Source organism: Rhinatrema bivittatum, chromosome 1, assembly GCF_901001135.1.
Source record: "Rhinatrema bivittatum chromosome 1, aRhiBiv1.1, whole genome shotgun sequence".
NCBI lineage: Eukaryota > Metazoa > Chordata > Amphibia > Gymnophiona > Rhinatrematidae > Rhinatrema > Rhinatrema bivittatum.
In genome coordinates, this window is record NC_042615.1 from 747,267,994 (window position 1) to 747,295,916 (window position 27,923).

General features: G+C 46.0%; 1 protein-coding gene across 1 annotated transcript in view; it reads left to right on the forward strand.

Annotated features, from left to right (window-relative positions):
• The window catches only part of RICTOR (RPTOR independent companion of MTOR complex 2), a 663,554-nt gene that overhangs the window by 254,775 nt on the left and 380,856 nt on the right, over positions 1-27,923 (forward strand). The window contains 1 exon segment of the mRNA XM_029578377.1: positions 2,973-3,074. Coding sequence (XP_029434237.1) covers positions 2,973-3,074 — 102 coding nt within the window.

The following is a 27,923-nucleotide window of genomic DNA, read 5'->3' on the forward strand; positions in this document are numbered from 1 at the left end:
CCACTGCTATCTCCTAGCCCTCCTTGATATCTCAGCAGCCTTCGACACCATTAGCCACCAGCACCTCCTAACACGCCTAGAATTCATTGGCATCTCTGGCCTTGCTCTCGCCTGGTTCAAATCTTACCTCTCAAACAGAAAGTTCTCCGTTAAAATTGGCAACTCTACATCCACCCCACAGCCCTTACAGCAAGGAGTCCCTCAAGGCTCATCACTTTGTTCCACTCTCTTCAATATCTACATCACCCCACTCTGCAAACTCCTTACGGACCTCAAACTCAAATTCTACCTCTTCGCTGATGATGTCCAGATCATCATCCCCATACATAACTCCATCTCAGATGCCCTAGAACACTGGGATATGTTGTACAGCATATCCTTGGTCCCCCTTATCCCTCTACCCCTCCTTCCCAGCTCTCCCAATATATTCCTTTTTACACCCCTTACCCCCTCCCCCCCCCCCCCCCCCCCCCCCCCCCTCTCTAGTTACTTTACTCAGTTCCTTGTAAAGCCCTGTTGGCTATTTTTGTTCTATGGAAACCGATGTGATGTCTTCCAAACGAATGTCGGTATATAAAAATTGTTAAATAAAATAAAAATAAATAAAATAAATAACTGCCTTGCAGACATCAACTCCCTGCTCACTGACCTCCACCTTGCCCTTATGAACAAAACAGAACTCCTACTTATCTCCCCCCATCTTCCACCTCCCCCACACTGTCTAACAACCCCAAGCTCAACCTTCTCTCAACCCAACCGTTTGTTAAGGACCTCGGAGTACTCCTAGACCACCAATTAAGCATGAAGAATTATGTCAACTCTATACTTAAAGCTGGCTTCTTCAAACTTAACATACTTAAAAAAACTCAGACCCCTCCTACACACCCAAGACTTCCGTACAGTGATCCAAGCCACCATCTCTTCCAAAACTGATTACTGCAATGCTCTCCTCCTAGGGCTCCCACACTCCACGATAAAACCACTACAAATGTTGCAAAATGCCACAGCAAGACTCATTGCAAATTCCCGTAAGCACGAACACATTACTCCCATCCTCAGAGACCTCCACTGGCTCCCCACACTCTCCCGAATACATTACAAAACCCGGGTTAGATGCTGCTTTGCTTGATATTACGGTTGGTAGCGGAGGTGGAGGCATAGCCTTTTTTCGTGATGACCATCTCAGCTCGGATATAGATTATTTAAGGAAAATATATTGTTGAATAAAGCTTTGGCCTTTTATATCCAATTGCTGTTCTTAGGTCATCATTTCATTGCTATGAATACTGCACTAATTTATTGCGGGGTGTTATATCTGAGTTGTGGGTAATGGATTTTTGAGAGGGAGGCTCATAGCCAGGCCCGCACGATCGTCGTAGCTACTAGAGTTAATATGTGGGTCCATGCCCAGAGCCCACCTGTAACCGGGCGCTTTGGTTGGAGGCCTGTTTGCAATCCAGCCATGTGGAGTTCCAGTGGCGCATTGGGACCTGCTGCCCAACTCACTTTTCCGTTGGCCGCCCTCCTCTGTGCGTGTGGTATCCCGTCGTGCCAATGACACGGTTTGGGGGGGGGGGGGGGGGAGCAGTTGTGGCTGAATCTTGTTACAGCCTGCTTTGTTTCTGGCCAGCCTTCCTACCCTCCCACCCTAATTACCAGTCTGTGAGATAGAAATTTCATTATTGTTAGTGCAGAACATCTGTCGCATTGAAGTGTTGGATGAGTGCTTTTGCTTGCATGCTGTTGGAATACTTTCAGTTTTACTGTTTGCGGATATCATAGGTAGCCTCCGGAGTTAGTGATGTATGTTCTCCGTGGATGTCATATACGAACTGCGCAATTAGCAACACATTAGTTAGACGATGATGAATGTACCTACTTTAATTTTAATGTTGCAGCAAGGGAGGAGGTAGGTACCCAAGCTGGGGGGGGGGTGCATTTTGCATGTGGTGCAGGGGTGCATCAAGGTCCAGGTTATCAGTGAGCTGGTGCTTTTGGCGGTGCATAGCAGGGTATCCTTACACCTCGGGAGGCCCCCTTGCTTGGGAACAAGACAAGGTGCTGGGCTAGATGCAGCCTTGATTGGTATTAGGGCAGGCAGCAGAGGTGGGTCGTTGCCTGTTTTGGCAATTACTATCTTGGCTCGGGTATAGGTTATTTAAGGGGAATATGTTGTTGAACAAAGCTGTGGCCTTTTATATAAAATTGCTGTTCTTATGTCATTACTTCATTGCTGTGAATATTGTTCCAATTTATGGTGGGGTTTTATATCTGAGTGTTGTGGGTAATGGATTTGTGAGAGGGAGGGACATAGCTGGGCGACACTATTGCTGCGGCTGCTAGATTTACAACATGGTTCTTTCATTAGTACCTTCAGGAATTTACAGCTCTTTCATGATCATAGTGAGGGTGATTTCCGTTTCGTTGCCAATAGCCATTTTTTTTATGATGGAGGATCCTGTTTGGAACATTTGACACCACATGACACTGCGAAAAGTACTGTTTTGCCCTTTTTATCACTAGCAACGATGGTAATCTCTTAAACTAAGTAACTGGAAGAAACAATTTTGCATGCAGGTTTTACTGGGGGTTTTTTTTTTTTAACTTCTCTAAGAGCACATCTATCTGGCAGATGCTCTCTTACACTCCCCTCCCACCCAAGCTAATAAATTTTACAGCAGTGCTTCTAAATCCTCAAGGACCACAAACAGGTCTAGTTTTCAGAGTTATAAAGCTATGCAGATTAGTCCTTATATATACGAATGCATTAGATATGAATATCTTTGTGGATTGCCTAAAAACCAGACTTGTTTGTGAATCTCATCCTCTGCCCTAAGGCATAAATCACCTGAGGTCATTTGAAATGTAAAATTTCACAGTGTCATTACTGAAATACACTGATGTCATTTCTATTTTACTCTTGTTGAAATGTTTTGGGGATTTTTTTTTTTTTTTTTGCTTTCCTACAATAGGATACGGAGGAAGCCCTTGTGATGAATCTAAAAGATAGTCAGGTACTCCATCATAAAGAAAACCTGGAGTGGAATTGGAATCTCATTGGAACCATACTCAAGGTGAGTGAAGAAAATTTAGTGTATATGGAAGTGTAAAATTAAAAAACCTGAAGAGGGCCTAATACCATAAAATATATTGGGTTAGAGTTTTTTGTTTGTTTTTTTTCATTTATATTTCGCTTTTTGGAACGTAAAAGCTGATTAGGAATGACTGATGTGTGTTGCAACTGTATAGGTAGGAAATTTGATGGAATCAGCTGTGTTTCAGTAAGATAGACTAATTCAGTTGCTATTTTTGCCCCTGTATCGTAGGGAAATACAAGTAAAATAAGAGGCAAACAGAGGAATAAATACCCTCCTTTTCTCTCAGAACATTCACAAAAATTGAATAGGATTTGTAATTCAGTGCATTAGTGGTTATATCACCTCTCTAAAGACTGGAAGTTCGCCATAGTCATATAAATGGACCACATGACTGTAGTTGCTCCAAACAGATATCTGTTCCAGAACTTTCTAGAAAGACCTTACCATGTTTCTGTGGCCCCACTGCTCCCACTTAGTTCATTTTCATGTGCCAAAGACATCTGATACATCAGCTTTAGTGGCAAAATTTCCTTCAGTTTTCTCCATTTCTCAAAAAAAAAAAAGCCCTCATTTTCTTAATCATGTGTTTTGACACTTTAGATTTTATTACTTTTTCGTCATTCTATTTATTTAGCTCATGCCTTTTCATTGACAGCTCAAGGTGAGATACATTCAGGTTTTGTAGGTGTTTCTCTGCCTCCAAAGGACACAATCAGAATTTTGTACCAGAGGTATTGGAGGGTGAAGTGACTTGTTCCAGGTCACAAGATGTCAGTGGAATTTGAACCCTGACTTCCCTGCTTCTCATACTGCTGTTCTAACCACTATGCTACTACTCCACTCCTACTAGTCAGCATGAGTTATGTTTTCTCTTTCCTCATTACAGGCACTTAGCTGTCCATTTTCCATGTTGTTTTTTAGTTCTCTGGTTATTGTTTCCTGAAAGGTTTCCTCATTTGATTTGGCTGCATTTATTTTTCTCATGTCAGAGAAGTAATCCAGCTACTTCAAGTTCTTCCCCAAGTGCAAACAGATGTCCATTTTTGACCACCATCAGATTTGCTAAAAATCAACATTTATTTCACTCTTTTCCAACTAGAGAGCTCAAAGTATGTAATAGCAGATGTACATTTACATTTTTAATCATTCAAATAAATAGGCACAGTAGACATCACAGTAATACATCATACGTACTCTGAAAATAAGTCAGAGAATATACTTTAGAGAGGTTCTTTAGGGTAAGAGACTGTGAGTTGGAACAAAGAAAAATACGGTACTGTGCAATAAAACAGGATAAAGCGATGACACCTTGCGATGTAGTATCTGATTAAAGGCACTCAGTGGTTCGAGCTCAGAAGGTCAGTATGATGCCATGTGAGCAGTTTTAGGCTTTCAAAGGAGACTGGAAGACAGGACATCTGGACTCCAGCCTTTCTCCATAGAAAATGCTTTATTCTCTATAAAGCAGAACAATAACAGAAACCGCCTGCTTACCCCATCAGCATAAATCGATTTCCAGCATTTACATTCTCGGCAGAATATCTGCCTTCTTCCACTCCAGGGTGTCTTTGTTCCCTCCTTGGCTAGCTTTCTTAATCCCTTGCTTAGGGAAATGCCCTGGGACCAGGATTCCTTTCTGGGCTGTGCCTAGTCCTGGTCTTTTAAGGGGCTCTTAATATACACTCCTTTACATTCCCTCTCCCTCAGTTTGACCTTCCTAGGCTGAGCGGCTGCCACTACCAGGATTACCTCCCTGGAACAGGAGTAGACATCTGGGTTTCTCCTGCCTGCTCGATTTTAGTACATATGATTTATTTATTTATTGGTTTTTATATACCGCCGTTTATCAAGATATCACGTCGGTGTACAGAGAACATAACATACGCCTAAGCGTTATACATAAAACAAGATAGTAAGGGTTAACTATAAGCCTAAACATTATACATTAAACAAGTTAATAATGGTAAAACTATTATAAAGAACATCTCAAAGTTGGGGAGGCAAACAATGGTTAAGCTAGTTAAATATGCGTAGCAAAGTGTAATTAATAGGAAAAACAACTTAGGATATTACTTAAGAGTAGCTTAAATATTTACATTGGTGAAAATAACTTAGTAAGACGGGGAAAGATAGGGGAGTGGAAAGGTAGGGGGAAAGGGTAAAAAGTTGGGAGAGAAGGGCTGAATCAGCCTTTACATGTTGAGGGAGGCTATCCGAGAGAAACAGGAGCGTATCCAAAGGGGAAGGTGGCAGGGATATATAGGGAAGGCGGTACCTATAAGATCCTCTAGGGCTATAAGGAGATGAAAAGGAAGGGTGAGAGGAAGGATAAAGAGAGAGAGGAAAGGCAAATGGAAGCTTTGAGGGAGAAGATTAGAATCATGTGTAAGCTTGAGTGAATAACCATGTCTTGAGTTTTTGTTTAAATGACTTGGTGGACAGTTCTAGACGCAACTCAGAGGGCATGGAGTTCCAAGGCTTGGGGCCAGCAAGGGACAGGGCGCGGGCTTTAGTGGAGGAATAAATAAATGATTTTGGAGAGGGGGTTTGTAGGGTGGCTAAGTATTGATTTCTAGTTGGTCTGTTAGATATATGGAATTGTAATGTGTTAGAGAACCAGTTCATTTCAGGATTGTGGAGAGCTTTGTGGATGAGTGATAGAGCCTTGCATTGTATGCGAGAGTGAATAGGGAGCCAGTGTAACCCCTTAAGGATAAGGGGTGATGTGTTCTTTTGAGGTAGTATTGGTGAGGATACGAGCAGCTGTATTTTGCAAAATTTGTAGCGGGTGTAGGGAGCTTTTGGGTAGGCCCAATAGCAGAGCATTACAATAGTCTATTTTTGAAAAGACCATGGCTTGTAACACAGTACGGAAATCAGAAAAGTGCAATAATGGCTTGAGTTTTTTGAGTGTGTGGATCTCTGGGCCATACTGGGTCAGATCAAAGGTCCATCAAGCCCAGTATCCTGTTTCCAACAGTGGCCAATGTAGGTCACAGGATCCTACCTCTTTCTTCATTATGACTAAGGGGGAAATTGGATTATGGCCCTCGGACACAGGGATTGGCTTCTTTTCTTCTTGGATATTCCTAAAACTATCTTGGTTACTCTCCCCATCCTCTTCTGGCGGAGCTATGGATGATGGAGTGTTTGGGGAACTTCCTCTACTCCAGTTAGAACTCTATCCTTAGCAGTCTCACAGTATTGGAACTGATTCAGTTTTCTCTTCTGGTGTTATGGTCATGATCTGAACACTTTAAGTTCCCTGACATATAAGTTCAGGAATTCTAATGTGAAGGCCTCACTATAGTTTGAACTGATTGAGCTAGTTGTAAGCTGGGCCCAGAGACATCAAACTTTGGATAATCGCATTCCAGAACAACAGGGTATGGGAGCCTGGGAAGTTCTCTTACTTCTGTACTGGCCTGTCCAGTTGGGTTTGTCAGTAGGACCTGGCTGGTTGGCTATTATAGCTGGTCACCATGTATGCAAGCCAGGTCACACCCTTCTCAGTTTTGATCTGCACTGTTTACTAGTTCCCTCTAGACAAGAGTTTTTATGCTTCCTGAGTCCACCAATGTTTGCATGAGAGAGTTGTCCAGGACCACCGGAAATCACAAAGGCGGAGCAACCTAACTGGGGACTGTTTTATAAAGTTACAAACATATGGGGTCATCCTGTTGACAACTATATGATCACTGCTTGTTTGAGGACAGTTGTGGGGAAAGTGCACTCTCCCTCCATAGCTGAAGGACAGCAGCAGTCCTGGATCCTGTGACCGGTGTCTTGCTTTCGGACTGCATCATCCCGTTCTCCCTAGTGATGGTCTCTATGGCGGCCTAAGGTACTCTGGCACAGAGTGTAGCTGATGGAATGTGTTGGCTGCTTCTAAGACAGTCTTCTGGTACTGGCATATCCAATGTCAGATACGTGGGTCTAGATCACCCAGAGTGGTCAAGTACTATTTTGGCAACTTCAGCGCCTGTCTTCCCCTCAGGCTGTAGCCATTTCTAGCCTATATCTTTTAACCGGTAGAAAAGGCTTTGTGGACTCTCCCCAGGTTGAAGGACTTCCCACCAAAACTGTTGCTGGTACACTTCTGGGGTGCACCCAGGGCTCTCATAACATATAGTAACATAGTAGTGACAGCAGAAAAAGACCAAATGTTCCATCTAGTCTATCCAACATTTTCCTTATGATAGTAACTGCCGCTTCCCTGTTTGTACCCGGATCAGTCCAAACCATGGGTTATGCCTCACTTAACCTGGTGTGCCTCCTGCATCCCTTCAGTATATCTCTGTCTCCAGCAGATGGAGGTCGGGCAAGGTCTCTATGGCGGCCTAAGGTACTCTGGCACAGAGTGTAGCTGATGGAATCTGTTGGCTGCCTCTAAGGCAGTCTTCTTGTACTGGCTTCTTGTACTGGCATATCCAATGTCAGATACGTGGCTCCAGTCTTGGCCTGCAGTCTTGCCCTGTTTGTGGGGTGTAGGCTATCCCTTAAATATATCTAAAAGTAAACTAGCTATAAGTTCTGAATCAAGCAAGTTAAAAAAAAAAAAAAAAAGACAGTTCTTCTGCAGAGGGAAGTATTTTCCCTATCCTCCCAGGGGGTTGTTAGATCCTGCAGGGTCATCCTCTCTGGTGGCAGGTTATAGGAGCTGGGGTTGGTAACCCCGCTGGGCTCCAGCCAGGTAAGGAGCTGGGAAGTGATTACTAGTGGTCCAGTCCCTCTCTTACCCCTTGCTGATTTTGACCATTTAAAAAAAAAAAAAATCATCAAAATTTTTGAAAAATTTTCTTTTTTCTTTTTTTATTTGTTTGTTTATTTAAAATATTTATATACCGTTTTACCAATACAAGATTGACCAAAGCGGTTTACAATGGTAGTAACATAAAAGTTCAAATAAGATAAAAATAATAAAACAAAGTTAGAATAAAAATACAATCTACTTCATAAAATATTTTAAAAATTATAACAAAAGAAGAACATTAAAATAATTAACTTATTTTTAAAGTAAAAGTATAGAAAGAAAAAGAAGAGACACACAAAGATAACTATCAAGATGGTAATCTCCTGATATTAATTGAAGTTTAAATACCCTTATATAAAGCTAGGCTAGCGACTACTGAGTGGAATCGATCTTCCCGAATGCTTCTGTAAATAAATATGTTTTTAGCGCTTTCTTGAATTCATTTCTGCTGGAAATTTGTCTTAAGGGGTCAGGCAACGAATTCTACAGAATAGGGCCGGCCACTGAAAAGACTCTTTGCCTGGTAACACTTAAAGCAGCCTTTTTAATTGATGGTCAGCTGCAATCCAGGACCCTGCCGCATTTTTGATGAACTTTGCTGCGTTTTTCGAGTTTTTTGGGACGTTGCCCCCCCCACCCCCATGATGCCGCAGCCATCTTTGTGTGTGGCATCTGGTGAATCCACTGCATGGCTTTCTAGTGCTGGTATTTGCTCCCACTGCTTACCTGGTGGGGAAGGCAGTTCCTTTTCAGGGTCTGCATAATTGCCCAAGCGTCAAGGGGCTCCAAAACGCCCTGCTTAGCGGGATTTTAGTGCTGATCCTTTTCCCCTCAGTGCAGGGACGGCAGCCATCTTAAACACCTTTGCAGAAGTTCAGGCAAGGGCTATGGGGGAGGGGCTGCTTCCCCAGCACTGTCTCTGGTCCCTGAAAGTCCTGAGGATTCTTTAGATCAGGACCAGGATTTTTTGCAAGGGGGACAGGATGTTGATCCTGATTCTTTTACTTTAGATTTTGTCCTCCTTATGCACAAAGCATTTTTGGCTTCCAGGTCTCCACAAGGTGCTGCTTTGCCTGTGAGACCTGAGCAGGGACCGGCCCTCATGGTAACCGAGTGCACTGATGGGCCTGAGTCTTTACGGGTAGCAAAGTTAAAAGGTGCTGTGGCTTCAGATTGATCAGCTGCCCCAGTGGTTCTGGGAAGTGCGGCTGGAGATACAAGGACCTCTTCTCCCCCCCCCCCCCACTCCCGTGGAGGGGTGGGGGGATTGGATGAGGATCAGGGGAAAGAGACTTCCTTGGATGGAGATGACCCTAAGGTGGGCCGACTGTTTCAGAGAGAGGAATTAGAACCTCTTATTCCTGCAGTTCTTACTAAACTCAGGGTGGAACTCCCCCCGCTTGCTCCGCCGCAGGACTTGGTGGATCCAGTCCTGGCGGGATTATGAACCCTGACCCGGTCTTTTCCTGTCTATCCCATGCTGCAGCAGCTGATGACCAGGGAGTGGGGCGCTCCGGATGCTGGTCTGAGGGTTGGTCGAGCCATGGATAAGCATTAGCCCTTACTGGATGAGTTTTTGGAGTTACTGCGGTCTCCTAAGGTAGACGCTTCAGTTTCGGTAGTTGTCAAGTGGACCACTATCCCGGTAGCAGGCTCGGCGGCTCTCAAGGACTTGCAGGACTGCAAACTGGAAGTGCTGCTCAAACGCATTTTTGAGGTGTTAGCCCTGGGTATCCGGACGGTGGTGTGTAGCAGTTATATGCTGCATGCGAGCCTGTGCTGGGTACAGCAATTGCTGACGTCTAGAGATGATCTCCCTCTGGGTGAGTCAGAACAGATGCAGCATTTGGAAGCTGAAGTGGCATATGTGGCGGATGCGCTGTATGACCTGCTCTGCACTTCTTCTCGCACTCTGTCCTCAGCGGTGTCGGCAAGGAGGCTTTTGTGGCCCCGCAACTGGTCAGCGGATGTTTCATCCAAGGCTCAGCTGGGTGCTATGCCGTTTAAAGGTGGCTTTTTATTCAAGGATGATTTGGAGCTGTTGATAAAGTCCCTGGGGGAGAACAAGGTTCACAAATTGCCAGAGGACAGACCGAAACCCTCCAGAAGGTTTCCATCATCCCGCTATCGCTTTCGGGGGCAGCGGAGGTTTCGGCAGAACAGGCAGCAAACAGCCGGTCAGCAGCAACCATTGGCCAAGAACCAGACATGGTCTTCGTCCTTTCGGGGGCGTAAAGCCTTCTGAGAGGGTGGTGCTTCCTCCTCTCCTGCCTCCAAGTCTACACAATGAGATGGGGCCGGCCGATCCCTCAGGTTGGGGATCACCTGTCCTGGTTTTACAAGGCGTGGGCCAGAATTACTTCCGATCAGTGGGTGCTAAGCATAATAGAAGGAGGCTAGGCTTTGGAATTTGCTCGGCCTCTAAGAGACTTCTACCTAATATCTCCCTGCGGTCCACAGGTCAAACAGCAGATTGTTCGTCAGACTCTCGAATGTCTCCTGGCTCTGGGAGCGGTAAAACCAGTCTCCCCAGAACCCTGGAGGAAAGGAAGGTACTCCATTTACTTTGTGGTTCCAAAGAAAGAGGGGTCCTTCCGGCCAATTTTGGACCTCAAAAAGGTAAACAAGTCTCTCAAAGTGCCACACTTTCACATGGAGTCTCTGAGATCCGTCATCTTGGCGGTACGCAAGGGAAAATTCCTGGCCTCTCTGGATCTGATGGAGGCATACATGCACATTCCCATCTGCGAAGATCATCAAAAGTTTCTTCGCTTTATGGTCCTGGGAATGCATTAGCAATTTTGCGCTCTGCCCTTCGTACATTCACCAAGGTCATGGTGGTTGTGGCGGCGTCCCTCCGGAGACCAGGCCTGCTCATTCATCCCTACCTGGACTATTGGCTTATCAGGGCAAAGTCCAGAGATTGCTGTGTTGACGCAATCCGCAAGGTGACCACTCTCTTGGAGTCCCTCGGCTGGGTAATCAATCAGGCCAAGAGCAACCTTGTTCCCTCTCAGTCATTGGAATTTCTGGGAGCCAGGTTCGACACTGCGGTCGAACCTGGCTCCCAGAAATTGGGAGCTTGTTGGTTCTTCCCTTGCCCAAGGCCTGGGACTACCTTCAGATGCTAGGTTCGATGGCCTCCACGTTGGAGGTGGTTCCTTGGGCATTTGCTCATATGAGACCGTTACAATGAGCATTACTTTCCCGGTGGGATCCCAAGTCGGAGAATTTCCAGTTCCCTCTACCACTCACCGATCACGCCAAGTCCAGTCTTGGGTGGTGGCTTTGCCCACACAACCTGTCTCAAGGAGTGGATCTGGAGGTTCCAACCTGGACAGTGGTGACTACAGACGCCAGCCTCTCCGGCTGGGGAGCTGTCTGCCAGTATCGTTCTGTACAGGGCAGCTGGTCCCCGGAGAAATCCGGATGGTCGTTGGTGAGAGACCAGAGCGCTTTGCTTGGCCTTGCAACACTTTCTTCCACTCTTTCGCTACCAGGCAATTTGGATCTTCTCCGACAATGCGACAAAGGTGGCCCATATCAACCGTCAGGGAGGCACCAGAAGTCAAGCCGTAGCAGACGAGGTGGAGCTGCTCATGACTTGGGCGGAGCAAAATCTTGCGATGCTAGCAGCCTCCCACATCGCCGGGAAGGACAACATACAAGCGGACTTCCTCAGTTGGAGGCGTATAGTTCCAGGAGAGTGGGAACTCTCGGAAGAAACAATGGATCTCATCTCTCGCAGATGGGGGTCTCCCCACATGGACCTGATGGCAATGTGGGACAATGCCAAGGCTCCTCGCTTCTTCAGTTGCAGAAAAGATCATGGCGCAGAGGGGGTCGATGCACTAGTACTTCCCTGGCCAACATCAGTTCTCCTGTACATGTTCCCTCCTTGGCCTCAGGTGGGCAAGGTACATCGCAGGATAGAGGTTCACCTAGGGAGGGTAATCCTAGTGGCTCCCGAGTGGCCCCGAGGTCTGTGGTTTGTGGATCTCGTCAATCTGGCCGTGGAAGGCCCACTACGGCTTGGGCATCTTCCACATCTTCTCCAACAAGGGCCTATATATTTCGACCAAGCAGCTCGCTTCTGTCTAGCGGCTTGGCTTTTGAAAGGAGGAGATTGAGGAAGAAAGGTATTCTGAGGAGGTTATCACTACATTGCTACAAGCCAGGAAAACGTCTACCTCCCTCTCTGACATTAGGGTATGGAGAGTTTTTGAGACGTGGTATCGTGAGAGAGATTTTTCCCAGACACGCTACGATTGCTCAGATGTTAAACGTTTTGCAAAATGGTTTAGCCAAGGGTTTGTCCTTCAATTCCCTTTGGGTACAGGTGACGGCCCTAGGATTTTGGTTGGTAGCTTGGTGGTGTGTCATCCAGATGTTGTGCGTTTCCTCAGAGGAGTAAGGCATTTGAAGCTCCCAGTTCATCTGGTATGTCCGTCATGGAGTCTTAATTTGGTTCTTTGCGTATTGTGTGATCAGCTGTTTGAACCCCTTAAAACGGTAACGTTGAAAGACCTTAACTTGAAAACTGTGTTTTTGGTGTCTATCTGCTCAGCTTGCCGAGTTTGAGTTGCAGGCTCTCTCCTGTAGGGAACCCTTCTTGAGGATCTCTGACTCGGGAGTTTCTCTTCGTACGGTTCCATACTTTTTACCCAAAGTGGTCTCATCTTTCCATTTAAGCCAATCAGTTGAGCTTCTGGCTTTTCCTGATTTGTCGAATGATGTACAACATGCACGAGAGCTTCGTCGGCTCAATGTTCGGCAGTCCTTGTTTTGTTACTTGGAAGTCACTAATTCTTTCAGACTCTCAGATCATTTGTTTGTCCCTTGGAGCGGTCCCAGGAAGGGTCACAAGGTGTCTAAGATGATGATTGCACGATGGTTGAGAGATCCCATCTCGTCTACGTACATTTGTAAAGGGAGACCAGTTCCTAAGGGCCTGAGGGCTCATTCTATTCGCTCACAAGCAGCTTCGTGAGCCGAATGCCAGTTAGTACCGCCTCAGGAGATTTGCAGAGCTGCTACTTGGAAGACGCTCCATACATTTGCTCGCCACTACCGCTTGGACGTTCAGGCGCCCGGAGATTTTGGCAGTGGCGTATTGCACGCGGGACTTGCGAGGTCCCACCCAGTTTAGGGAAGCTTTGGTACATCCCATGGTTTGGACTGATCCGGGTACGTACAGGGAAAAGAAAATTGATTCTTACCTGATCATTTTCGTTCCTGTAGTACCACGGATCAGTCCAAACGCCCACCCAAAGACTAGGAGTGGGTAACAGGGAGATCTATATAGTCCGCACACGCATGTTCCAGTTTGTTATTGCAGTATACTAAGAAAGAAAGCTACAGTTTACATGTTTATATGTTCATGTTTACAGTTCTGTTCTTGCTTGATTCATTGCTAGTCCTAATTTGCTTTGATACTCTAAATACTGAAGGGATGCAGGAGGCACACCAGGTTAAGTGAGGGTGCCTTTCAAGCTTTTCCCTGAAAACAGCTGCCCTATACAGCTGCCCTGTACAGAACCCCCAGATTACCCCCATTCTTTCTGTTAAGGGTAGTTACTGCTGTTCTCTGTATTTATTTATTTATATATTTATAATTTTTCTATACCGAAATTCCTGTATGAGATACAAATCACTCCGGTTTACAAATAACGGCAACTCGCCCGGGGCTTGATTGGCCAGGGCTTTTTACATTAAACAGATAAACATGGCTTAATTACGGCTTTAAATACATTAATTACGGCTTTAAATATATTAATTACGGCTTAAATACATTAAAACAGTTAATTACAATAAACATAAACAGTAAGATAAAATAAAATAAACTAAACGTTAAACAGATAAATAGTTAAAAAGGCAGCATACTGTTAAAACAGTGATAATGTTTACCACCGTGGGTCTTGGAGAGATTATCGTGATAGACACATTGATAGACTTATCTGGGGTTGAAGAGCTCATCAGTGTATTGTCTGGGAGCAAGGGCATTGGGTAGGGGGTAGGGGGTAATGGAAGGGGTGGGAAGGCTAGGCTACTTTATGAGTCTGGGAACGCTTGTCTGAAGAGCCAAGTCTTCAGCCTTTTTTTAAACTCAGGTAGGCTTGGTTCAAGGCGTAGGTCTGGTGGGAGCGTGTTCCATTGGTGGGGACCTGCTGTTGATAGTGCTCTCTTTCTTAATAGTGATTTTGCTGGAGGTGCATACAGCGAGCCTTTGTATGCGCTTCTGATGGGTCTGGATGATGTGTGTGCTCGCAGTTGTGTCTGTAGTGTGATGGGGGCGATGTTGTGTATTGCTTTGTAGATGATGGTGAGTGTTTTGAACAGAATTCTGTATTTGATGGGTAGCCAGTGTAAATTGCAGAGAATAGGGGTGATATGGTCTCTTTTCTTAGTGTTTGTGAGGATTCTAGCAGATGCGTTTTGAACCATCTGTAGGGGTTTGATAGTGTTAGCGGGGAGACCGAGAAGGATTGAGTTGCAGTAGTTGAGTTTTGTTAGGATGATTGATTGTAGAACTAGGCGGAAGTCGCTGAAATGTAGTAGCGGTTTTAGCTTTTTGAGGACTTGAAGTTTGTAAAAGCAGTCTTTGGTGGTGGTGTTTATAAATTTTTTCAGGTTTAGTTGGTTGTCCATCCAAATTCCTAGGTCTCTGACATCTGGGGTGAAATCCATGTTTAGCGCAGAAGATAGTGCGGGGATTGTTGTGTTGATCTTGGGGTCATGTGAAATGATTAGCATCTCTGTTTTGTTGTCATTCAGGACTAGGTTTAGGCTGGAGAGTAGTTGTTTGATTGATTGTAGGCATTCCTTCCAGTGGGTGATGGTTCTTTTAAGTGATTCGGTAACAGGAATGAGTATCTGTATGTCGTCCGCAAAAAGGTAATAGGTGAGATTGAGGTTGGAGAGAAGTTGGCAAAGAGGGAGGAGGTAGATATTGAAGAGCGTTGGTGAGAGTGATGAGCCTTGGGGTACCCCTTGGTCTGCAAGGACTGGCTGAGATTCCTTGTTGTTTATCCTGACTTTGTAGAATCTGTTACATAAGAAGAACTTGAACCAGTTGAGAGCTGTACCTTTGATACCTATGTTTGCTAATTGGTTTATGAGTATAGTGTGGTTTACAGTATCGAAAGCTGAGGATAAGTCCAGCAGTATCAGTAGGTGTGATTGTTTTTTCTCCAGATTTAGTAGGATGGTGTCTGTGAGAGAGAGCAGCAGTGACTCGGTGTTTCGAGTTTTGCGAAAGCCGTACTGAGCTGGAGAGAGAATCTTATGTTCTTCGAGGTATTCTGCCAGTTGTTTGTTTACCGCTTTAGGTAACCTCCATGCAGAAATGTTATACCATACCTTTCTTTAAGTCTTTAGGGATCTGCAGTGTTTGTCCCATATTCTTTTGAATACAGTAACTGTTCTTGTCTTTATCACCTCTTGTGGGAAGGCATTCCAGGCATCCACCACGCTCTCTGTGAATAAATATTTCTTGTTATTGGTTCTTAGTTGCCCCCCTTAGAGTTTCATATCATAATCCCTAGTTTTACTCTTTCCTTTCCAGTGGAAAAGGTTTAAGGTTTGAAATTTGTGCATCGTTGAGACCTGTCAGGTATCTGAAGGTCTGTATCAAATTTAAGAACATAAGAACATGCCATTCTGGGTCAGACCAAGGGTCCATCAAGCCCAGCATCCTGTTTCCAACAGTGGCCAATCCAGGCCATAAGAACCTGGCAAGTACCCAAAAACTAAGTCTATTCCAGGTTACCATTGCTAGTAATAGCAGTGGCTGTTTTCTAAGTCAATTTTCCCTACACCTCCTCTCCTCCAGGGTATACATATTTAGATCCTTCAGCCTCTCCTCATAGGTTTTCTGAAATAGACCCCAAACCATTATGGTCGCCTTCCTCTGGATAGTTTCTATCCAGTATCTATCCTTTTGGAGGTACAGTCTACAGAACTGAACACTGTACTCCAGGTGAGCCTCACTAGCATCATCACCTCCCTTTTTCTGCTAGTGTATTGCTATTTTTAAATCATGCAGCAATCCTATATGTTTAAATATTAAGTCACTGTTTATTGATTTCCAATGGAGATATATACAATCATTATTGTGTAACAGATATAACAATGATTAAGAAAGATACATCACCAAGAAATATCCTACAACTATATAGTTCAATCGATTACTTCACTGTAACAGTATTTACAACCACAAACAGTTACCTCATCATCCCACTATTAGCTTCAGATCGGAAGTCCCCAGTATGATCGAGCAGGAGCCTCATTCGAGCGGGAGCCTCAGTGTTACGGGAAAAGTCCCAGGCAGCGCGTCCGCTCCACAGGTGAGACTTCTGTGGATCCCTGGGAATCCCCGATCTTTATAGTGCTGCACAAACAAGTGTGCGAGTGAAGAGAGGGCAGATGTTAATCTAGGCAGGGGCAAGTCTCAGCCACAGGACGTTGACCAGATGTCCAGTGGCATAAGTCATCCCCCCTTCCCCCCCTGCCTGTAGCAACATAAACAACATGTGCTATTCAGTATGTTGAATAAACATGTGCTATTAAGCACGTACAAGGTGACTTTCCATTACGTTGGGTGACATTACTTTGAGACCTTGAAACATCAGAGCACATTAACATTTTATCTTACAGCTAGTTATACCTCTCTCTACGCAGCCCAGCATCTTTCTGGCTTTAGCTACTGTCTTGTCACATTGGTTTGCAACTTTCAGATCGCCAGATACAATCACCCCAAGGTCCCTCTCCTGGTCTATGTATGATAGTCTGTCACCCCCCATTACATTCAGCTCTTTTGGATTTCCATACCCCAAGTGCATGACTGTCGACTTCTTGGAATTGAATCGCAGCTGCCAAATCTTCAACCACTCTTCAATTTTTCTTAAATCACTTTTCATTCTCTCTACTCCTTCAGGCATATTCACTCTGTTGCAAATTTTAATATCAGCCACAAAAAGCAAACTTCCTTCTAACCCTTCCACAATGTCGCTGACAGACCCAGTCCCAAAACCGATCCTTGAAGCACTACAGTTAACACTCTTCTCTCATCAGAGCGGGTTCCATTTATCATTACACATTGTTTCCTGTCGGTCAACCAATTAATAATCCACTCCATAACCTTGGTGCCCACACCCAAGCTTCTCATTTTATTCATGAGCCTCTTATGTGGGACCGTATTGAATGCTTTGCTGAAATCCAAGTAAATCACATAGAGCACTCTTCCTTGATCCAATTCTCTTGTCACCCAATCAGATTTGTATGGCAGGACCTTCCCCTAGTGAATCCATGCTGACTGGGGTCCCACAACCCTCCAAATTTTAAATAGTTTACTGTTTCCTTCAACAAAGTCTCCATTAATTTTCCCACCTCTGAGGTGAGACTAACTGGCCTGTAGTTTCCAGCCTTCACTTTGCTACCACTTTTGTGAAGTGGGACCACCAACACTCTTTTCCAGTCACTTGGCACCACTCCCATTTTCAGGGATCTATTGAACAGGTCTTTCAGCGACCCGCCAGCACATCTCTGAGCTCCCTCAGTATCCTGGGATTACCTAATCTGGCCCAATGACCGTGACAACTTTCAGGTTTCCTAGCTCTTTCCGTACATTCTCTTCTGTAAAGGGGGTTTCATCTACTCCTTTCCCATCCATGGTCTTGACAAACAGCAATGGTCCTTCTCCAGGGTCTTATTTAGTGAACACCAAACTGAAGTATTTGTTTAATATTTTTGCCACTTCTTCATCATTCTCCACACATTGCTCCTCATCACCTTTCAATTTCACTATATCATGTCATGCCTTCCTTCTTTCTCTGATATATCTGAAAAATGTTTTGTCATCTAGCTTTATCTCTTTGGCAATCCTTTCTTCTGCTTGACCTTTTGCATTCCTGATTTCTTTCTGTCTCCTTCAGTTTCTCCAGATATTCTTCCCTGTGTTCCTCTTTTTGGGATCCTTTATACTACCTAAATGCTGTTTTTTGCCTTTATTTTTTTAGCCAACTCCTTAGAGAACCAGATCGGTTTCTTTCTCCTTTTACTTTTGTTTACTTTTCTAACATATAGATTTGTTGCCTTTGTAATAGCTTCTTTTAATTTGGCCCATTGTTGGTCCACCTCACCCATTGTCTTCCAGTCTTCAAGTTCTTCCTCCAGAGACATCCCCCATTTCAATAAAGTCCGTGTTTCTGAAATTCAAAACTTGGGTTTTCATGTGACTTTCTTGTATCTTATTTCAATATCAAACCACACTGTTTGATGATCACCTACTTGGACATTAGAAAAATTATCTCCATTTGTGAGCACCAAGTTGAGTATCCCACCCTCCCTCGTGGGCTCCATTACCATTTGTTTGAGCAGAGCTCCTTGAAAGACATCCATTATCTCTCTACTTTTTGCAGATTCTGAAGAAGGGATAATCCAGTCTACATCCAGCAGGTTAAAATCTGCAATGAGCAACACTTCTCCCTTCTTTCCCACCTTTTGGATGTCTTCGACCAGATCTCTGTCCAGCTTTTCTGTCTGAATCTTAGGCCTGTAGACCATACTGATGTAAATGGAAGCACAATCTTTTTTTTCTTTAGGACAGCCCATAATGTTTCTTCCCTACCCCACATCCCTTGCACTTCAGTTGGATATTGTTTTTGACATAAAGCGCAACTCCGCCTCCTTTTCTGTCCCCTCTATCCTTCCTTAATACCTTATAGCCTGGGATGGCCATCTCCCAATCATGAGACTCCGTGAGCCATGTCTCTGTAGCAGCAATGATGTCCAAGTCTGCTTCCATCATTAGAGCTTGCAGGTCTGGGATTTTATTGCCCAGACTTCAAGCATTTGTGCTCATAGCTTTCCATCTTCTCTCTTACAGCTTGCTGCTCTTTATGGACCTTTTAGCTGCTTTTTAAAATAATTTTGTTGGTATCTTCCCCCACTTCTTGAAGATGTCAGGGGTGACATTCCATTTTTTTCCCATCCCCGTCCTCTAGTTTAAATTTCTTATGGTGGAGAACCCCACTTGGGAGATAGCTGGGGGGCAAGATGGTGTCCTGAGCAGAGGCATGTAAGGAGCTGTGCTGACAATCATCAAGAATTTCCCCACTATGCCACTGAAATGCAAGGGAAAAGTGAGGGTCTTTCCTTCAATCTCGACCCAACTTACAGAGCAAGCCTTTATTACCAGCTTCATGTCGGCTGGAGGTGCAGAACTCGGGAGGGAGTCCCCCACTGCTGCAGAGTCGGGAGGAGAGACTTCGACGCTTGGGGCAGAGGTTTCACTCAGCCCTCCAGATACAAGACCGCCATTGGAGAGAGTTGAGCTGCTGACGAGTACACTGCAGCTGTCGCGGACCAATGAGGTGACTGGCAGACGCTGCAGGAGGGTGAGTTGGAGCAGCGAGGAACGCGGTCAGGGTCAACAGGGGAGAAAGCTGAACCCCAAAGAATACAACCAGCTACAAGTTTGCTGGAAGCAGAAAACGCGACACAAGGTGAGCAGCTCTTACCTCCGATTAAGCCGGCGGTAGTAACATTGGAGAGTTTGTGTGAGTTAACAGCTTGGGCTCTCAATAGCTGTAAAAGCTTGTAACACCAAAATTGACAATTTATCTGTCTCGGTAAATAATAAATTTCAAGACCAAGAAAAAGCTTTTGAGTTGGTGAAGGCGTCTGTAACTAAGGCTGAGTTGGACATACAGCAGATCGAAAACTTCAATATTGCCGCGGTTAAAGATAGAATGGCATTATCACGTCAACTAGAATTACTAGAAAATTGGAACAGACACTTAAACCTCAGACTGATCAACTTCCCAAGGATTGTGGGAGAATTACCAGAAATAACCTTCAAAAGATATTTGAAGGAAATGTTTCAAATTCCGGACACTGATTTACCTAATATAAATAGTTTACTTCATTTTTAGGTCCACAGAGGAAAGGCGTAATATAATGGAACCCGTAGGCTTACCTGATATGCAAAACTTAACCTTATTCCTTGAATCCTCCGGTATTGAAATTATAGACCGTACTACTCTGTTGGTTTCTTTAATAGCTGAGCAAGATGACAGCAAGCTGATGTCCCACTATTTTCGGCATTTAAATACTCAATTTCATGGAGCAACAGTAAGAATGTTCCCAGATATATCCAAAATAACTCGAGAGACGCAAAGGGTTTCTTTCATTGAGAAGGGAAACAATTTCTTCAGGGGCATCCTTTCTATTAAGATACCCCTGCAAGTGTTTAGTAAAGAAAGATGAGGATTCATATATTTTCTTTGCTCTAGAGCAATTGAGAGTATTTCTGGATTCTTGTAATTCTTAATAATTGTATCTCACAGACTCCAATGAAATAGATAATCTGCACCTTTATCAGGCCTATACCTATACTTAAACATATTTCTTGAATCTCCTCTTTTTCTTTGGCCCCCAGTTCACTATAACATGTGATTTAAAGTATGAAGCCTGTAATACACTTTGTTTCTTTAAGTTTGCTTTCAGTAAAAATTGTCATATCTGGCTTATACGTGTTTCCTAATGATATAAAAGATACTTGTATGTATTTGAAAATCTTATAAATAAAACATTTAAAAATAAATAAAAATAAATAAATGTCTTATGGTGTATGATTTGAATTTTTCACTTAAGAACCTTTTTCCTGCCTCTGACAGATGTAAGCCATATTTGACATAGAGCCTTTCACTGTTCCATACACAGCCCCAGCCTCCAGTGTATCCAAAATTTTCTTCCTTATACCATATTTTGAGCCATGCATTGAAGTTATCGATATAGTTTAGCCGCCTCTTCCCCTTTCCATGAACAGATATGGCGATTTTAACCTCTGCATAGCTGGCCTTTCCATCAGGGTTTGCAGCTTGAAAGACAGCCTGGCTTCTGCTGTCAGTTGATTCCCTAGGTTTATGGTGCACGTGGACTCTGGACATCCTGACAATTGAACAGTTTGCTCAAAATTGACTAAAAAGCACTCTGGTTACTCGCCTGAAGCCATCTTAAATACCACAGGAGATAGTGGGGTAGACCATGTTATAGCTGCATGTACACTTTGTGCTAATTGTGTAAACTGTTCTTGTAGCATCTGCTGTTGGGTATACTGGTTCTGTAGAAACATTTATAACTGCTGATGCCCCTCTGTGAGGGCCTGGAGTAATCGCGCCATGCTGACTTGAACATTTTTCTCGGTAGTTGGAAGTTTCAACTTTTAGAGAAGTACCACCATTTCACCGAAGTCATGATGAAAGAGAAGAAAAATGTCTCTTTTTGTATTTAAAAAAAAAACAAAACCCTAGCCTGTTCGGCAGAAACTCACTATTCTTCTCTATCTGTCCTTGCAGGTCTAGCCCCTTTAGCTGCTATACCTAACTCCCAGTTGTCACTGCAGCAAGGACCTAGGAAATTTTTTTTTTCCATTGTAGGTCTCTCTTCTGTACTGGTGCAGTCATTTGAGCAGAAATTTCACATCTTGACACTGTGATGCTGTGAGATTAGTTTTAGGCTTTCAAAGAAGCCTGGAGGACAAAACAATCTGGACTCCAGCCTTTCTCCACAGAAAAAGCTTTATTCACAATGAAGCAGAATAATAACAAACAGCCTGCTTACTGCAGCTGCATAAATCAAGACTTCCAGCATTCACCATCTTGGCAGGATATCTGCCTTCCTCAATCCCAGGGCCTCTGCATCCTCCTTGGCCTGCTCTCTTAATCCCCTGCTCAGGGAAACACACTGGGACCAGGATTCCCTTTTGGGCTATGCCTTGAAGTGGACAGGCTAAATGTCTAGTCCTGGGTTTTTAAGGGGGTCTTGATATACATTTCTTTACAGTCAGGTTCATTGCTTATCTTGCCTCTATGAATCTGGTGCCGAAAACTCGTTGTATGGACTAAGGATCTGCAATAAGCACTGTTCCCAAGGCCATACTGAAGTGTTCTTGACCTCTCTGATTCCTGGATGAGAGGATAGACCCAGAAACCATGTCATATCTGAAGCCTGAATGCCCTACTCCCCATGCCTGGCTCATGCATGCTGAGAGAGATCTGGACACTCAAGCACAGAAGATGACAGGACCTGCATTGAATGTCAACTGGAGGCTCAGAAATATTGTGCCTCTTTAGCATTAACTATTTTATATTAATTTATTTTATTGATGTTTTCATTTCTTGATGTACTCGATCAGGGGTGGCCAATTCTGGTCCTCGAGAGCCACAAATAGGCCAGAGTTTCAGAATATTCATAATGAATATGCATGAGAGAGATTTGCATACAATGGAGGGTGTGTATGAAGACACTAAAGTCCATAGAAAGTCTAGTCAGTTTTTTGTTTCTTGGGATGCTAATAGTCATGGAATTGGGATAATATGATACACCCTGCTGAACTGAATAGCAGATTGTATCTACTTTTGTTTTGCTCATGTAGGCATGACTTTAGAGTGGGGTGTCATATGAATTTCAATTCGAGACAACTCTGGGCATTAAAACCAATGGAGTAGATTTTCAAAGGGTTACGTGCGTAACCCCAAAAACCTGCTCCTGCGTGCGCCCCGGGACGCGTGTATGTCCCGGGGCTTTGAAAAAGGGGCGGGAAGGGATGGGGTCATGGGCGTGGTGCCGGTCCAGGGGCGGGACTGAGGCCTCCAGCACAGCAGCTGTGCTGGGGGTTGGCGCGCTGGCCGGTGCGTGCAAGATACATCTGACAGAGGCAGGCGTAAAAAAAACAAAACAAGGTGGGGATTTAGGTAGGGCTGGGGGTTGGGTTAGATAGGGGAAGGTGGAGGGGAGCGGAAGAAAAGTTCCCTCCAAGGCCGCTTCGATTTCGAAGCGGCCTTGGAGGGAACGGGGAAAGCCATTGGGGCTCCCCTAGGGCTCAGCATGCACAAGTGTGCACCCACTTGCGCGCACCAACCATGGATTTTATAATATGCCCGCGACAGCTCGCGCATGTTATAAAATCGGATCTACGTTTGTGCGCGTCGGGTAGCTTGCACAAATGTACCCCGCTCACGCTCGTTTAAAAATCTGCCCCAATGTTTGACAGAAAGAGCTTTGTGATAAACATTATGCAACCATGAAGACTCACCTTGATTATTGTAATCTGTTATAGTTGGGTTTATCAACCTTCCATCAAGTCCCCCTCCTCTGTGCACTCTTTCCCCCATTCAGGGAGGAAGTAGGGCCTGATGGAGGAAAGGAGGATGCTTGTAAGAGGGAGCTGGTGGGAGAAAGAAGGAAATTTTTATTTAAATATTTTTGCACTTGTTTGCACTTAAGTTTGGCTAGCAGTATGTGATTTTGATATATGTTTATGTTAATGAAGTTTATCCCAGGACAAGCAGGATGCTAGTCCTCACATATGGGTGACATCAGTAATGGAGCCCTATGTACGGAAAAACTTCTATCAAAGTTTCTATGAAACTTTTGACTGGCACCAGAGTGCCTACTGAGCATGCCCAGCATGCCATGATATTCCCTGCCACAGGGGTCTCCCTTCAGTCTTCTTTTTTCCGCGGAGCCGTTAGCCTCGCGGTTAGTAGGAGTTCTGTGGAGATTTCTCCACAAATTTAAACTTTCAGAAAAAGTTGGAAAAACTTCAGCCGCAAGGGTCTCCCTTTAGAATACCATTGTGGTGAGTTTTTCCTTACTTCGCGGTTCCGTACCGTTTTTTGACCATCTTTTTTCCTGGTCATCGGTCGTCGATGGCTGTCCAACCTGAAAATGGCTTCGGGATTCAAAAAGTGCCCTAAGTGCACCAGAAATATGTCTATTACAGACCCCCACCAAGACTACGTTCTTTGCCTTGGTGAGAACTACGATGTTAGGGCCTGCCCCTTGTGTGCTGCCATGACATCGAAGGGATGTCTACTCCGGATGGAGAAGATGGAACAGCTCTTCAAAATTCAGCTTTTACCTGCAGCATCATCCTCAACGCAATCGTCTCCGGCTGGATCGATTCGTAAGGTGGTGTTAAAGAAGCGAGTCCCAGGTGAGTCGGGAGATGCTTTTATTTCCTCCCCCTCTCCATCGTCAAGGGCATCGATATCAGGAAGCGAAAAGGCCAAAGAAAAAGAAAAACATCGCCATCGGCATCGAAGGCCGCACACGTCGACCACTGACCATCAACGGAGACGGAATCGACGGCTAAGAAACCTCGGTTGGACGTACAGGCTCCAGAGCCATCAATACCAAGGCGATCCCCACCGATACCGGTGCAGGGAACCGTACCTTCTCAGGGCTCTGAGGAGGTACCGGCATCGCCACTACCGCCTCCCCCCATGGCTGCTCTGATCTCACCATCCATGCGGGCGGAACTTGATGTTTATATACGTCAAGCGGTACGGGACGCGTTCCTCGAAGCGATACCGAGGCCACAACCTTCGACACCAGCAATGCCATCGACGCCGATTCCGGTACCGATGGATATTCCGTCCTCGATACCGATGTCACCGGCCATTCCAGCACAGATGCCGTCGATGCCTATTCCGGCCGTTCCGACACCGATGCCGATGATGCCATCGATGCCGATTCCACCGCCAGCACCGATGAAGCCATCGATGCCGATTCCAGAGGTCTCTATTTTTCAGCCTCTGATGGAGAAATTGGACACCCTAATACAGGCTGTATCCAAGAAGCCCCAAGATATAGATGAAGACACGATTCCAGAACCAATTCCTGATCTTTCTGGCATTGTCTCACCTCGGAGGCCACAATCTCCAGGATTTCCTTCCATTCCATCGATGCCTCTTAGACCATCAGGTCATCCAAGAGACACTGCAACTGATTCTGACATAGATGTCTCTACATATGAGGACATGTTATCTCAGCCTTCACCTCCAGAAGATAGGAGAAAGTCACCTCCGGAAGATCTTTCTTTCTCCAATTTTGTAAAAGACATGTCGGAGACTATACCTTTTCAACTTCTCTCTGAACTTGACACCAGACAGAAGACATTAGAGGTGCTACAGTTTGTAGATCCTCCCAAGGAAATACTGGCTATACCAGTACATGAGGTGCTGCAGGAGCTCATGAACAGATTGTGGGAGCACCCTGGATCAGTAGCATCAGTTAATAAGCGAGCAGATGCTACATACCTCGTCCAGCCAATCCCTGGATTTCAAAAATCTCAACTACCACACCAGTCGGTGGTAGTTGAGTCAGCCCAGAAAAAAGCTAAAAGGCTCAAAACACATGCTTTCCTGTCGTGTAGCCAGATGGACTCAGAACAGATGGGTATAGTGTGCTCGTGCTAGCAGTTGGAGACGGATCTGACGTCAGCACGGGTACATATACCCCCACAGGAAGTGAAGCTCTTCAGTAATTTCCGTCTCCAAAGCAGTTTGGAGAGCCTGCACGCTCGCTGAGAATGTTTCCAATCTACTTCTACTTTTCTACTTCTATTGCTAAAATCTTTACAGGAACATCAAGCCCCGCGCTCCTGCGGTGATACCACTGGTCCCTCCCCCAGTTGAGCTTCCCGGGGTGAGTTCAGTGCTCCCTCGGAGGTTTAGGCCTCGGTCCGGTGGCCGAATCGCGGCGAGGACCAAGCCTGCGGGCTAAGAGGCGCCTCTGTCCCGGTGTGGACCTGGGAGGCAGCGGGTGCATTCCTCAAGCGCGGTGGTGATGGTACTCCCCTCTCCCCCGCAGCCGGAGACTGCCCGGGTTCTAGCCGGGAAGCGCCGAGGATCAGGTAAGGCGCACAACTTTTACTTTTGGTCTCCGAAGTCGAGGATCGGCGGCGTTGCCTGTATGCGGCATGCCGCGGTGGTCGCCATTTTGTTGGCCCGGTTCAGGTATTGAGCGCCCATGATAGGCGCCTGTATTGAGCGCATAATGCTGACTGCATATTATTGAGCGCATATTCTGTTTAGCGTATATTGCTGACCGCATATTATTGAGCGCATATTCTGTTTAGCGTATATTGCCGCCTAGTATTCAGCGCATATTGTATTAAGCGTATATAGCTGCCAATTAGTATTGAGCGCCTATTGTATTAAGCGCATATTGCTGCCGCATATTGCTTTAGCGCAATGGACCAATCGAATGCCCCGGTGTCCCAGGCGGCGGCGCCTCCTGATTCCGGCGTGAAAGCTCACGGCCTCTGCTCAGCATGCCAGCTCAGAGCCACGCACAGCGAGGAGCCAGACTCCCTTTGTGCCCAATGTGAGGAGGCAGTGGGAGCCTCGGGCCAGGACCAGTCTCAACCAAGGTTTGTGGATAGTTCTCCAGGGGCCACCCCGGATCTCGCAGGCAGTCTCGAACAGCCGGGAATCCCGGGGGATCTGGTACCTAGGCGACTTGAGACCACCGCCATTTCATGGGTGGATCTCTTTAAGGGGATCCATGCCTTTGTACAGATGCAATCAGCTTCCCGTTCAGGCCCTGCTGTTACAGGGGCTGCTGCTCCTGCTGCTGCTCCAGTGGACCCTGCCCTGGACCTTCGCGCTCTTATCGTGCACCGCCTCCGGGCAGTCCGGTTCAGGCGGACCCTGATGTCTCGGAGACCGACTCGGAACCCTCCGAGGAGGGGGAACTTCCCTTGGGGATGGAGCCATATCGAACCATGAGGCGGTTCTTTCCCAAGGAAGATCTCTCCGACCTAATATCTCAGTGCCTGGCGGAGTTGGATATTTCGGGGCCCAGCTCTGCGGTGCCACCTACACAGAACCCTCTGCTGGAAGGTCTTCGTCCTTCAGCCCGCCATTTTCCCTTCTTGCAAGCTGCACAGCAACTGATAGATCTGGAATGGGCTGCACTGGCGGCCTCATTCAAAGGGGGGAGGGGCCTGATAGGCATGTACCCCCTGGATCCGGCTATCAAGGAGATGCTGGCGTGCCCTCAGGTGGACGCCTTAGTTAGCGCTGTGGTCAAGCGCACTACTATTCCAGTTGAGGGGGGGGCGGTCCTCAGGGAGGCTCATGACAGGCGACTGGACGCCATCCTGAAACAGATATTTGAGGTGGCAGCTCTGTCTTTGCGAATCGCAACTTGCTGCACAGTGGTGACGCGCTCCTGTTTGTCACAGGTTAGGAACAATGCTCCGGCAGCGGACATGGAGTCCTCTCTCTCGTTCCTCACGGATGCCACATCCGACCTAGTCCGTACAACAGCTAAAGGGATCTCATCTTCTGTGGCTGCCAGGAGGCAGCTCTGAATACGGAATTGGTCTGCTGATGCTCCTTCGAAAACACGCCTCACCAGAATGCCCTTTAAGGAGTCCTTCCTGCTCAGCAGCGACCTTGATAAACTGGCCAGCACATGGGGTGCTTCTCCCATACCTCGACTGCCAGAAGACAGGTTCAAAAGGAACCAGCGCGCCTTTCCAAGGCCCTCCAGAGACAGAAGTTCTCCACGCTTCAATCCCTATAGGGGTCGCTACCAGGCACCTCGTCCTCAGGCCAGGAACCAGTCCTTTCGGCCCAAGCAGCAGAAGAGAGGAGCCGGCTCGGGCCCAGGTCCCGGCCGCGCCTCCCAATGAGATTCAGCCGATCCATATGGGGGACGGGGCCATAGGGGGCAGGTTAACCCTCTTCTACCCCAGATGGGTCGAGATTACGTCGGACCAGCGGGTCCTCGCCATCATCCGAGAGGGTTATTTTCTGGACTTCCATCTTCTCCCTCCGGACAGGTTTGTGGAATCCTCGTGTCCGATCCACAAGAAGGCAGCATTGGAAGCTACCCTGGCGAGGCTCCTGTCCCTGAAAGTCATAATCCCGGTACCTGCACGGGAAATGAATTCTGGGCATTATTCCATTTATTTCATGGTACCCAAGAAAGGGGGCACCTTTCGGCCCGTCCTGGACCTCAAGTCTGTCAACCAATACTTAAGGGTCCCGAGGTTTCGCAAGGAAACTCTGTGCTCAGTCAAGAACGCAGTACAGCCAGGAGAATTCCTCACGGCCTTAGATCTATCAGAAGCCTACCTGCATATCCCGATTCATCAGGATCATCAGCGCTACCTACGCTTCAAGGTGCTAGGATGCCACTTCCAGTTTCGGGCTTTGCCCTTCGGGCTGGCCACATCACCGCAGACCTTCACCAAGGTGATTGTAGTGGTAGCA